Source organism: Solanum stenotomum, chromosome 10 (assembly GCF_019186545.1).
Source record: "Solanum stenotomum isolate F172 chromosome 10, ASM1918654v1, whole genome shotgun sequence".
NCBI classification, from domain to species: Eukaryota; Viridiplantae; Streptophyta; class Magnoliopsida; order Solanales; family Solanaceae; genus Solanum; species Solanum stenotomum.
Genome location: NC_064291.1, coordinates 35636114 through 35647643, shown reverse-complemented (window position 1 = coordinate 35647643; position 11530 = coordinate 35636114). Strand labels below are relative to the sequence as shown.

General features: G+C 31.4%; 1 protein-coding gene across 1 annotated transcript; it reads right to left on the bottom strand.

Annotated features, from left to right (window-relative positions):
• Nucleotides 1–6648: 6648 nt before the first annotated feature.
• Nucleotides 6649–10653, bottom strand: LOC125841207 (transcription factor ABORTED MICROSPORES). Its single transcript, XM_049520283.1, has 8 exons — nucleotides 10512–10653; nucleotides 10181–10363; nucleotides 9954–10032; nucleotides 9786–9854; nucleotides 8874–9521; nucleotides 8099–8398; nucleotides 7192–7368; nucleotides 6649–7006 (listed from the first exon to the last, which is right to left on the bottom strand). Exons 1-8 carry the CDS (start codon nucleotides 10604–10606, stop codon nucleotides 6764–6766), a joined length of 1794 nt encoding a protein of 597 aa, XP_049376240.1. The 5' UTR covers nucleotides 10607–10653; the 3' UTR covers nucleotides 6649–6763.
• Between the last annotated feature and the right edge of the window lie 877 nt (nucleotides 10654–11530).

The following is an 11530-nucleotide window of genomic DNA, read 5'->3' as shown; positions in this document are numbered from 1 at the left end:
AGTGATGATGCTACCCACATGCACCACTGTTTTTGCTGTCTCAACGTAAAAAACAACTATTTTCGAATATCTCTTATTAGGGAACCATACTATCACTTACTTTATAATTACCTTCCTCCGTTTCAAAAAAAAAATAACCTAGTTTAATTTAGTACAGAAGTTAAAAAAAAAATAAAAAAAAATATATTAAATATATCAAAATATTTTTTAATCTTATGATCTTAAACATGTCATATGAAAAATTAAAATTAAAATATTATTAAAAAAAAAGTCATTCTTGTTGTTTATTATTTGTTGATTAAAGTTAGTTGCTTTACTTATTTTAACATATTATTTCGATCTAATCAGTTAACACTGTTGCTTTTCCGGCGCAATATCATACTTTAAACGAATAAATATTAAATACATAAAAGTTCTATGCTTTTTGGTGATATTTTTAAAATAAAAGTTGCAGGACTTATTGTTCCCCTTTTTTTTAAAGAGTAGCTGTGACTAATTGTTTCCAACAAAACTTTGTTGTATAATTGGAGAATAACCGGTGAATGTGTATATAGATTTTTTATATGGAAGAAAAAGCTTAGAAATATCACATGCCAATTCCTTTTTGCCTCTCTTTTCTTCTTTAAAAATAAAAATATCATAAATTAATTTAGTCTTTTTGTTTTTTGTTTTTTTCAATTTAGACACATTATTTATTTTCTAGCATTTTGGCCAAGAAATAATAATTTATTTTCAAGCAGCTAACTAACTTTAATTTCTTTCTTTGTAAATCTTATTTTTCTCTTTTACATACGTTAGATCGACAAATTTATATATGAAACTTATACATCCAATGTATATAGCTAGCTAATATTTAGATAGTATTCATGTCACCTTTAAATCTTTCCTCTTATAAGAAGTCAGAGCTAGCCAATAACATTTGGCTTAATACATCGACAATCACTAAATTTTCTATCGACTTTTATTTACACACTTAAACTATAACTTATTGATGCTTAAAACCTATCAAATGGGTTGGACCAGCAGATCCAACTCATTATCAATTTTTGTACCGAGGGTACCGATTGCGAGCTCACCTGCATGGGCTGGTACGGGCCGGGTTTGGGGTAAAAGGATGGGTGTCTAGCCCAGCCCACGGTCTGCCTTCTTCATCTTCATTTTTATAAAAAATTCGACATATCAATGTGAATCGTTTCGAGCGAATTATATGTCAAAGACTTGAAATATTGAGAAGATTTCATATGTAAAATTTGGGACTGTTTAGAGGTGATTTTGAGTTGATCGAGATTGAAAAGTTAATGTATACTTCATGTATAGTTGGTGTATACTTCATGTATAGTTAAACTATATTCAGATTGCGAACAATAGAGGAAGGGATTTCAGTACAAGAAAGATCAAAACCCATGGAATTCTGGCTACATTCATCATGATTTTCACCCACGAAGTCAGAAGCTCATGATATTAAATTAACGATGTCATCAACAAGGGTTGTGATGAAGTGATAAGTACTCTTTCCTCCTTAACCAAGAAATCACAGGTTCGAATCCCCTTGAATATGAAGTAGTTTTTATTAAGGAACGGTTACAATTGCAAAAGATAAATTTATGCATTTGGTCAAAAGAAAAGGAAAATTAAATGTATGGCACATTGAGAGTGGACCACAAATAAAGGATGAGATGCCCTCTCACCCTTGGTCAAAAGACATAAATTTTAAAAACATTAGTTTATGAAGCCACAACTTAAAGTACATATGCTTTATATTTTTATATATCAATAAAACAGTATAAATTAATTATAAAGAAAAAAAAAGAATATTTTTGACAAATTTTGATAGAAAAAATCTGTCAAGTGTCAACTGCGGAGTCTGCGGGATGTCTCACATTTCTCGTAAATGTTTGATTCCATCTTGTGGGGGATTAGATTTGATGCTTAATGTATAAAGTAGGTACTCAAAATACTTGTCTTTAATAATCTTGATAGGATTAATTAATTAAATTTAAGTATTTGTTTTGTTTCATAAGCATGATTCCAACATCTGTAATCACATGTTCCCGAATGCTAATCAACCCAATCGTTAAGCTCTTGGGGCTCGTTTAGTTGGGAACATGTTATCTAGAGATTAATTATCTCAAATTGTTATTACACCCTCAATGTGTAATAAAAATAACTCTACAATTTCAAAATAACTAATCTAGGAATAAGTTATTCCACGATTTTATCTCAACCAAACATGAAATATATTATCCTAAAGTTAATCTCGGGATTAGTTATTCCTTATCATTCCTACAAACCGGCCCATATTTATATTGTGTTTATAGATTTTATATTTAGTCCAAATTAAGTGAGTTTTCATATAATCAAGAAGATATTAATTAGTATTTTCAAATTTACATTTATTTTCATAAGGCGATTTTTACCTAACCAAGACATAATATTAAACAGGTACTAATATTTTAAATTATGGATAATTTAATGAAAATATCTCTTACTTTTGAAGGGTGAATGAATTTCGTTAAAGGGGCGTAACATATTATTCGAAATTTAAAAAAAAAAAAAAACACTCCTATAATATGGACCGAAGGGGTAGTAAATTATCAAACAACCCTCTTCACCGTTTCCTATGGATTGAGTTGTTTGGCATTCCGAATTAGTGAGACTTTATAACCATTTTTATGTTTAGATATTAGATACATAGCACATCGATCACCATTTACCACCAATAAATTTGCTAGTATTATTGATGTATGTCATTGTAATACTTTAACGTTGTTTTAATATTTATTTCCCACAAGTCAAGATGGAAGAGATATTGGTTTTTTTTTTTTGTTTTTTCACCCGATTTTTTATATTATATTGAAATCTGGATATTTCAGATTCACGTCACGTAGGGTTTCATTCGGAAGGAAGCTTTTTCATAGTCAGAATTTAAATCTGAATTTTTTGATTAAATGAGGAGCAACCTCATCTACTATAATATTATCGTTTAGGGGTGATGGAAGGGATATTGGTCTAAAGTTTGGAGTAAAATAAGAGGAAATGGTATAAAGTTGGGAATAAAACAAGAGGAAAAGAGCCAAAATGGAAGAGATGGTCCGTATTTTCTTTCCTTTGAAGAGTTTGAGGGGGTGCAAGTACGGAAATTTCCTATATTGTTAAAATGAACAAAAAATATTCTTTCCTTTCGAGAGTTTGAAACGTATTCAATTATTAACGCTTGAAATTATCATTATAAATTTCAAAATTCATAAAGTTAAATTTTAATTTCACTCTTTGAATAGTACGCCTCACCCTTATCATGACTAGGGTGTGTATAGGTCGGTTTGGTTTTATGTATCATCATTTTAATTTATCGGTTTTCGATTTTTAAATATGTTAAACTAGTAATCAAATCAATACGATTTGTTTTGTCGATTTTGGTCATTCACGGTTCGATTTTCAGTTTAACTAATAAGAAAGTGCTTATAAAACAAATATATGACTTCTCCTACAATTTTACGCGATAAGACTATAATGTAACTTTACAAATGTTCATAATATAGAAAATAACAACTCAAATGAAAGAACTACACAAGTGTAACACAAAGAGAAATTAAGAGGAATAGAGTTCTTACTTTAGATTTTGACGTTTTGTATAATGTGAAGTTGTAAACTAAAAGTTATTGTAAAGTGTGAATTGAAGGCTAAATGACAAAGTCAGTTGTTAGTAAGGTATTGAGATTAATATTTAGTAATATTTATGTATGGATAAAGTAGTAAAGTACTACTGTCTTAATGAGTTATCGATTTACCCAATAACTCGATATTAAAAAACCAAAACCGAACCAAATAACCCAATTGTAAAACCACTAAAAAATCATGCGGAACCTTCACATATAGCCACTCAAAAATAGCCTAATTACTCTCCATAGCTATAGTTTGATAATTACAATTTGTAGCTACATGTTATAGGGAGGAGAGAGGCGAGCGAGACTGGGAAAGAGAGGAGAAAGGCGAGTGAGAGGGCAAAGAGTGGGAAAGAGGTGAATTGTATATGTATATTGGTTAGATAATTGTATATTATACATATGTATTTGTATATGCGAGATTGGGAGAGGGAGGAGAGAGGCGAGCGAGATTGGGAGAGGAGGAGAGAGGCGAGCGAGATTGGGAGAGGAGGACGAGGCGAGCGAGAGAGGGCAGAGAGAGGGAGAGAGGTGAATTATATATGTATATCGGTTAGATAATTGTATATTATACATATGCATTTGTATATATGGCAAGCGAAATTGGGAGAGGGAGGAGAGAGGCGAGCGAGATTGGGAGAGGAAGGAGAGAGGAGAGCGAGATTGGGAGAGGGAGGAGAGAGGCAAGCGAGATTGGGAGAGAATGGGAGAGAAGTGAATTGTATATATATATCGGTTAGATAATTGTATATTATACATATGTATTTGTATATTCTGGCGAATTATACATATACAAACATGACTAATTATTCAAACTTGAAGTCAGCCCATGTAATTAATGTATAATGTTAGTCGTGAGTGATAATTATAGCAAACTATAGCTATGATGAGTAATTAAATAGTATAAATTTGCTTAATCGCGTAATTTTCCCAAAAATCATTAATCCAATAACCCAATAACAATAACCAATAATATTTTTTTCGATTCGATTTCTCCTCGCTCTTAATCATGACAAATCAGGCTGCCATTTTTTAGACCTACAAATAGACTTTCTTTCCAACGGAAAATAATTAACACAAAGGGGGGAAAAAGGAAAAAGTATTTGAATGGGTACCTTTTAATAAATAATTACTGATTTTAGTGATACTTTTTATTTATTACTTACAATTTATAGCAATACATAACAGTACTATGTTAAATCTGCAATATGTATTAAAAGTGAATTATGTATGCAATATATATGTATTATAACTATTTTTTTTAAAATATATTATGCTTGTTTGGTAAGAAATTGACACATTGTATTATAAGTGTATTTAAATGTGTGATAAATGTATTATCTATCACTAAAACTTGTATTATATGTGAATAATAAATTGTTCTTTGTAATATGTATTATAAATGTATTAAAAGTGATCAAGTGAAAAAAAAATAGTTATTGCTATAAATGGTAAATATTTTTTAATATAGTATATTTATGTTAGCTTCCCAAAAAAAACTGACCCTTGCTAGTTGCTAGCATTCCTACGGTTCCCTTTTACATGTATTTGGTATTTTCCATTTCAAAATAAAATACTTGGTATTTTCATTCATAAAAATAAGAGAGAATTTATAAAAGGGAATATAAGACAAGTGAAATAAAATACTGCACATTTTTTAGGACAAATTACTTAACTACACTCTTTTACTTACTTTAATATCCATTTATCCCTGCTTATTTCAAAAATTTCAAAAATCCCTTATTTACCTATGTACCCCGCATGTATCTTGTGCACAAAGCTATGTATTCCGCTATGTGGAATGTATCAAACGTTATGTATCCCGTGCACAACGCTATGTATCCCGCATGTATCCCGTGCACAATACTATGTATCCCGCTATGTGGAATGTATCAAACCTAATGTATCCCGTGCACAACGCTATGTATCCCGCTATGTGGAATGTATCAAACCTAATGTATCCCGTGCACAACGCTATGTATCCCGCAAACATCATTTTTAAGGGATTTTTGGTAAATAGAAAACTAGAAGGGATAGGATGTTATTTAGTACTTATAATATGTGGTTCCTATAATTTATACCATTTTTTATTGTATTCATATATCCTCGTTATAAAAGTGTATCACATATATACACATACTTGTATCGTATATATGACACACAAGTCAAGAATATCAGTTATTAAAAATAATTTTGAATCAAGGGGGGTCAACATTTAACACCATATCAGATTCAGCTACAATTCTTGGGACTAATTATAGTCTCTACACTTTGAAGAAAACAATTGTAGTTTCTACATGAAGTTCGAAAAAAAAAGTGCAAACGAAGAGGAAGGAAAGTGGTGGATAGTAGTTTTTTTTTTTCTATTCGAAAGGATTTAATTAGTTAGTTAAAAATCGTAGTAATGAGTAAATTGGTAAGATTGTAATTATTTTAAATAATAATAAATACTGACCATTATGTACAAGCAACAAAAAATATTTTCAATAAAATGGTCCTTTGCATATGTAAATTGTGATGGATCCATATATATATATATAATGTATCAATAATGTATAAATAATGTATAATGATGTATAAATAATGTATAACTATCTATCAGAGAAGTATATACATTGTTAATAGTTAATACAATAAAGTATACAATATTGCAAACCATATTTTTCAATTTCAACCAACTCAAATATCCTCTAAACAATCCCAAAATTTAGATATTATAACCTTTTCTTGATGTATCAAGTCTTTTGATATATTATTTTACTCGAAGAGATTCACATTTGCGACATGTTGATTGTTTAAGTCGAGCTTTAAACAAACTTTGAAGATGGAAGACTAAGGAGGAGGAGGAAGGAAGAAGAAGACAACACACCAAGGAATAGTAGTAGCGAAAAACCATTACGCTTGAAATTGAAAGTGGTCGAATGAAGATTTTATGTAATTAATGATAATTGGGTTATTTTAGATTAAAAAATTGACCAAATGGACATTTAGTCTAATTTTCCCATTTAAAAGCAACAAGTTCACACACATGTATCTTATTATGAAAAAAAAAAAAACAGAAGTGCATTATTACAAAAGTATAGTAATTAAAATAAAACATGTTAGTGATGGTGGTGTCTGTGAAAGTGATGAGAATTGGTTTGCTTGTGTTGATTATTATTGTCTAGGTGATGATCATGATGTTGATGTTGATGATAATCTGTAGTGCCATTTGCATTATTATTATTATTATTAGTATCTGATGATGCTCTACCCATTTCAGACCAACCTCTACTAGGGTTTCTTGTCAGCTCTAGCAAGGTGTCCCTCACATGATCAGCTTGAACCATTTCATTATCCCTTTTCTGCTAACATACAATTAAAACAAGAAACATTTTCAGACTCGAAGGAGTGTCGTTTGGATAAGAGAGAATTGCTCAGATGGTAAGCACGTCCCTCCACCTTTATCCTTATGGTTGTTTATGAGTTCAAATCACCAAGAAAGCAAAAAGGTAGTATAATAAAAAAAAGAAGGAATATTTTGACTTACTTCAACTTTGAAGATACTTGATACCAAACAAGTATGCCTAGTTGCATTAACATTGGTAACCTCCAAGCCCAATGAGTTCAAAGCCTCCAAAGTCCTCACAAATCCACCAGCCTTGTGCTCACGAAACACCTTCACAAAGAATTCATTCCCATCTAATTGTGCAACTTCCACTTGTGGCTACAAATTTAATCATATCATTAATAAACATTTATCAAAGATTCATGTCATTCTAGGGATTGAAAATATTATTATCTAAAAAAAAAAAAACTCTACATGTTACGATTTTAGTCATAACTCTATATAAATGACGTTACATTATATTTAGTGGCAATAATAATATGAGTACTTATAACTAGAAGCGGACCCACACTTGTAAGTGGGGGTGCACGTGCACTTGTTAACTTCCAAAAAAAATCATTGTATATATGTATATCTATCTTGACAAACTGATAGAAATTAGAATATAATTAATAGTGCACCCAAGAGAAGCATATGAGTGCCCTTGTGTTGCCTCTACAAGCTAGAGGAATCATTATTGAGACCAGGGTTCAAATCTAGTTGAAGCCCTTTTTCACTGTTTTTATTTTAAGTAGCTGAAAAGATAATATTGGTGCATCCGAAGTCTTTAATTTCTGGGTTCGCCTCTACTTATAACCAACACTCTAGGCTTTAGTGATATTGTATGCAATGACATTAACATATTTTTGCAGCAATATTTAAAAGAAAAATCTATTACCACTAAAATGTTTATTTTGTTGTAGTGACATGTGTAAACTAGAAGTGTTAAACAAAAAGTACATTATAAGAGGTCACCTAAAAGAGATAATAAAAAGTGGAGCTAGTAACTCAAACGAGCTACTGTCAGTGTTTATAAGTNATATATATATATATATAGGAGAAGTTGTACCTCCATTTGCTGCAATTTGTCATTCTCTTCTACCTCTTGATTTTTTCTGGAAGGGTCAGTGCTGCCATTAGAATTAGTTGATATTTCTCTATGGCTTCCATTTGTAAGTTTTCCATTTTCTGATTTAGGCCTGTTTTTAGTTCTATTATGGCTTAAAACGACCGGGTGAATCTGGTCCGGATTCCTTCCTCCACCGTCGTCATCTGAATGTTCTTCAAGTTCAAGCTGCAGATCTTTCACTTGCTTTTCCAATTCAATCACATATTCAATAGCATCTCCAAGGATAGATGCTCTATCCAACTGTGTACATAAATTTGACGATAAATATTTGCCAATCAGGAATTGTAGCTAGTAGAATTTTGTTATAATCCGTATTGGATTTTACTGTTTAGTTATAGAATTTGTCTGTCGCTAATTTTGAAATATATAGTGTGTTGCATGTATTCATAATAATGAAAAGGAATTGTGATAAAACAACTAAAAGAGAGAAGTGAAAATACTTCATATGCATGTACTTCTTTTGTTCCAATTTATGTATTGTAATTGACTGTGTACGTAGTTAAGAAATGAGAAAATTTTGCAATATTTCAAAACTACCCTTAAAAAGAGTACACATTAGGATTTTTTGTCAAATAAGTGAAATCCAACTAGGTAAAATGTTGATAAGATTATTAAATATTAGTCAAATAAGGAAATGTGTCATTCATTTTGAGACAGACTAAAAAGATAAGTGAGTCGTATAAATTGGGACAGAGGGAGTAAGATTATATATTACCTTGGAAATTTTGGGAACCAAAGCTCTAAGAGCATAGAGCCTTTCATTTAGTTTCTTCCTTCTTTTCCTTTCAGCCATAAGGTTCTTGGATTGAGGACCTTTTCCATTTCTCCTTCTATACTTAGGATCATCTTCTTCCTCATTTTGATCACTATCAGATCCCGAATTGGATCTTCCGTTATCATGCTTGACAGATTCATCATCAATTCCAGCTTGAGTACTACTACTTCTCATCATTTGCTTCTGTAAATAAGCATCCATCTCACTCATGTACCTATTCTCCGAGAAATGTGTCGCATCACTTGTGCTCTGATTAAACAACATGTTTCCTCCTGTGTTGTTATCGACTTCTGGTGTGCTGTAAGTACTGAATGGAGGAAGGAAGTTCATCGAACAAGTATCCAATTGTTTTCGTTTAAGTGGGAAATCATATGACAAGTGATCTGATGTAGCTGCAAGGGAGACTATCTGTTGGTAATGATTTTGGGGATCTTTTATATGATCGTCTCCTTCTCCTTCTGTTGCGAAAGGCTTTGATGTGTTCTCTTGAACTCCATTTGAGAAAGTTGAATTCATCATAGCTTGCTGCTCCAAGTAGATATTGCATTGAGCTGAGACAAATTCTATGACTTTCTCATCTTCTGCTAGCTGTAAAATTTGTTATGATGTTTGTTTTAGGCTTTCATTTGTATATACTATCTTATATCAAAGTATTTAATTCCATGAATATTTTTGAATACTACTTAATCATTCTACATGATTACCATTTACCTTCCTTATGTATGTCGTAACTATAGTTAAGACAGTAATTGTAGCTTTTGACATAATTTTCTCGGAGTTAACATCAAAAATAGGGAAGAAAGTAAGTAATAGATGAAAAAGAGGGTAAGATGGAGGAAGCATATGTTTTACTTGTTGCGTACTGAACAACTCGAGCAATCCAAGAGGAGATGGAATCAAAGCTCTGGTTCCCATTATTTCCTGCAATTAACATCAAACAACATTATGCAGAAAAACAAGGTGCTTTTCAATGGAGATCAACTATGCAATGAAAATCGACAGTAACAACGTAATTCTTACATTAGAGATATTTGATTCCGAGAAAGATACAAAGTTCATCCATTTTGCTTGATTAGATAGTAAGGTCTGTGCATAAACTCTGCAATTTTATTGCAAAGAGTTAGAAATGAAGGAGAGTCTCGTTCTCAGACTCTGCGCATAGCCAGAGTTTAGTGCACTGAACTACCCTTTATTTGGATAATTTTCTTGTAATAGAAAGGAAGAAGGTATATAGGCCAAACATGTACCCGCAGTCTAGCGCCAGAGAAGGCGGGACCTGAGCCAGTAAATCACAAGCAGTTGTTGTTGGATGCTGAAACATAACATCTCTACAAGTTGAAGTAGAAGAATCAGGAAAAAATATCTCTTGCTCACAGCTATGCATATTTTTCTCAGCTCCACCACAGCAGCAACAAATCCATTCAAGAAACCTGCATCACACATAATTACACAAGGGTCTTTCGTTGTCGAAAGAGGAAGAGGAGGATCTAGAACGCTCGTACTATGTGTACATATGCAATAAAACATCTAAAAAGAATACATATAATCAAATTATACTGTGTTCTAAATCCGCGTTACCTTTGATCTTCACTCAACTTCCATAAAACACAGTAATCCCAGCTTTTTAAGCCCATAATAGGCCTAAGCCTCTCCATTAGATGCATGAATTCCATATATGTTTCCTATTTGGGAGAAAAACAACAAAGATTATAATAGGACCAAATGATCTAGCAAAAGAGTAAAATTTTCATCAGCAGATCAAAACAATATACTAAAGTCAAAAATGTTTGTCCTCTTCCCACAAATGAAATCATTTATACTAACTTGTCAAGTCAGAGTCTTTTTCAAGTAAATAAACAGCTCAAAGAAACAAAGGAATGAGAAATATATAGCTCATGTTTCTCCTTTTAACTGAACAAAACAAAAGAAAACAAGGATGACAACAAAAGAGATACTAAATTAAAACAATAAAAGTAAAAAGGCAAAAGATACCATACAAATTAACTTCAGCAGATAGCTATGTTTAACTGATGTTTTCTTTATCCAAACAGAACTATGTAAAAAAAAATTAAGAAAAAAAAGGAATAAAAACACACTTCCCCTTTAATCTGAAAAATCTTCACTTTGTTGTGTTTAGGGGTAAAATTGTTGTTTTTAATAGAGAAAATTAATTAGTTAGGTAAAAGGCAATGCGTGCATGAGGCTTTGGTTTGTTAGGATAAGAGCCTCTCTAAGAAACAACAATACATCTCCTTAAGTTATTAGCTGAACACTCTCTTTGTGTTTCTCTTTATTTATTCTATTTTGCAAAGAATTTAACTTGTATACGCTGAAAAAAAATTATAGACAACACGGATTAGTTGATCATTAAGTAATATGTAACTACATGTGGTTCCAAATTTTAATCAGTAAGTGGAGGATTCTATACTACCCACTAATCATGTATGACAATGTGTACTTACCAGTAGAACAATGTATACAAAAATATGAAATTTGAAATTGAAATGTAAATAACAGTAAAACAAAAATATCTGAAATGAATTGCTAAAAAAGATATGATAGATAGGAAGGAATATTAGCATGACCAGCCTTGAAAG

Coding starts and splice junctions, on each gene's coding strand:
- LOC125841207 (XM_049520283.1), bottom strand. CDS start 10,606: ATGGAATTCATGCATCTAATGGAGAGGCTTAGGCCTATTATGGGCTTA. Junction 10,364..10,511: donor AAGTTGAGTGAAGATCAAAG/GTAACGCGGATT, acceptor TGTGTGATGCAG/GTTTCTTGAATGGATTTGTT. Junction 8,399..8,873: donor TGGTTCCCAAAATTTCCAAG/GTAATATATAAT, acceptor TTATGTACACAG/TTGGATAGAGCATCTATCCT.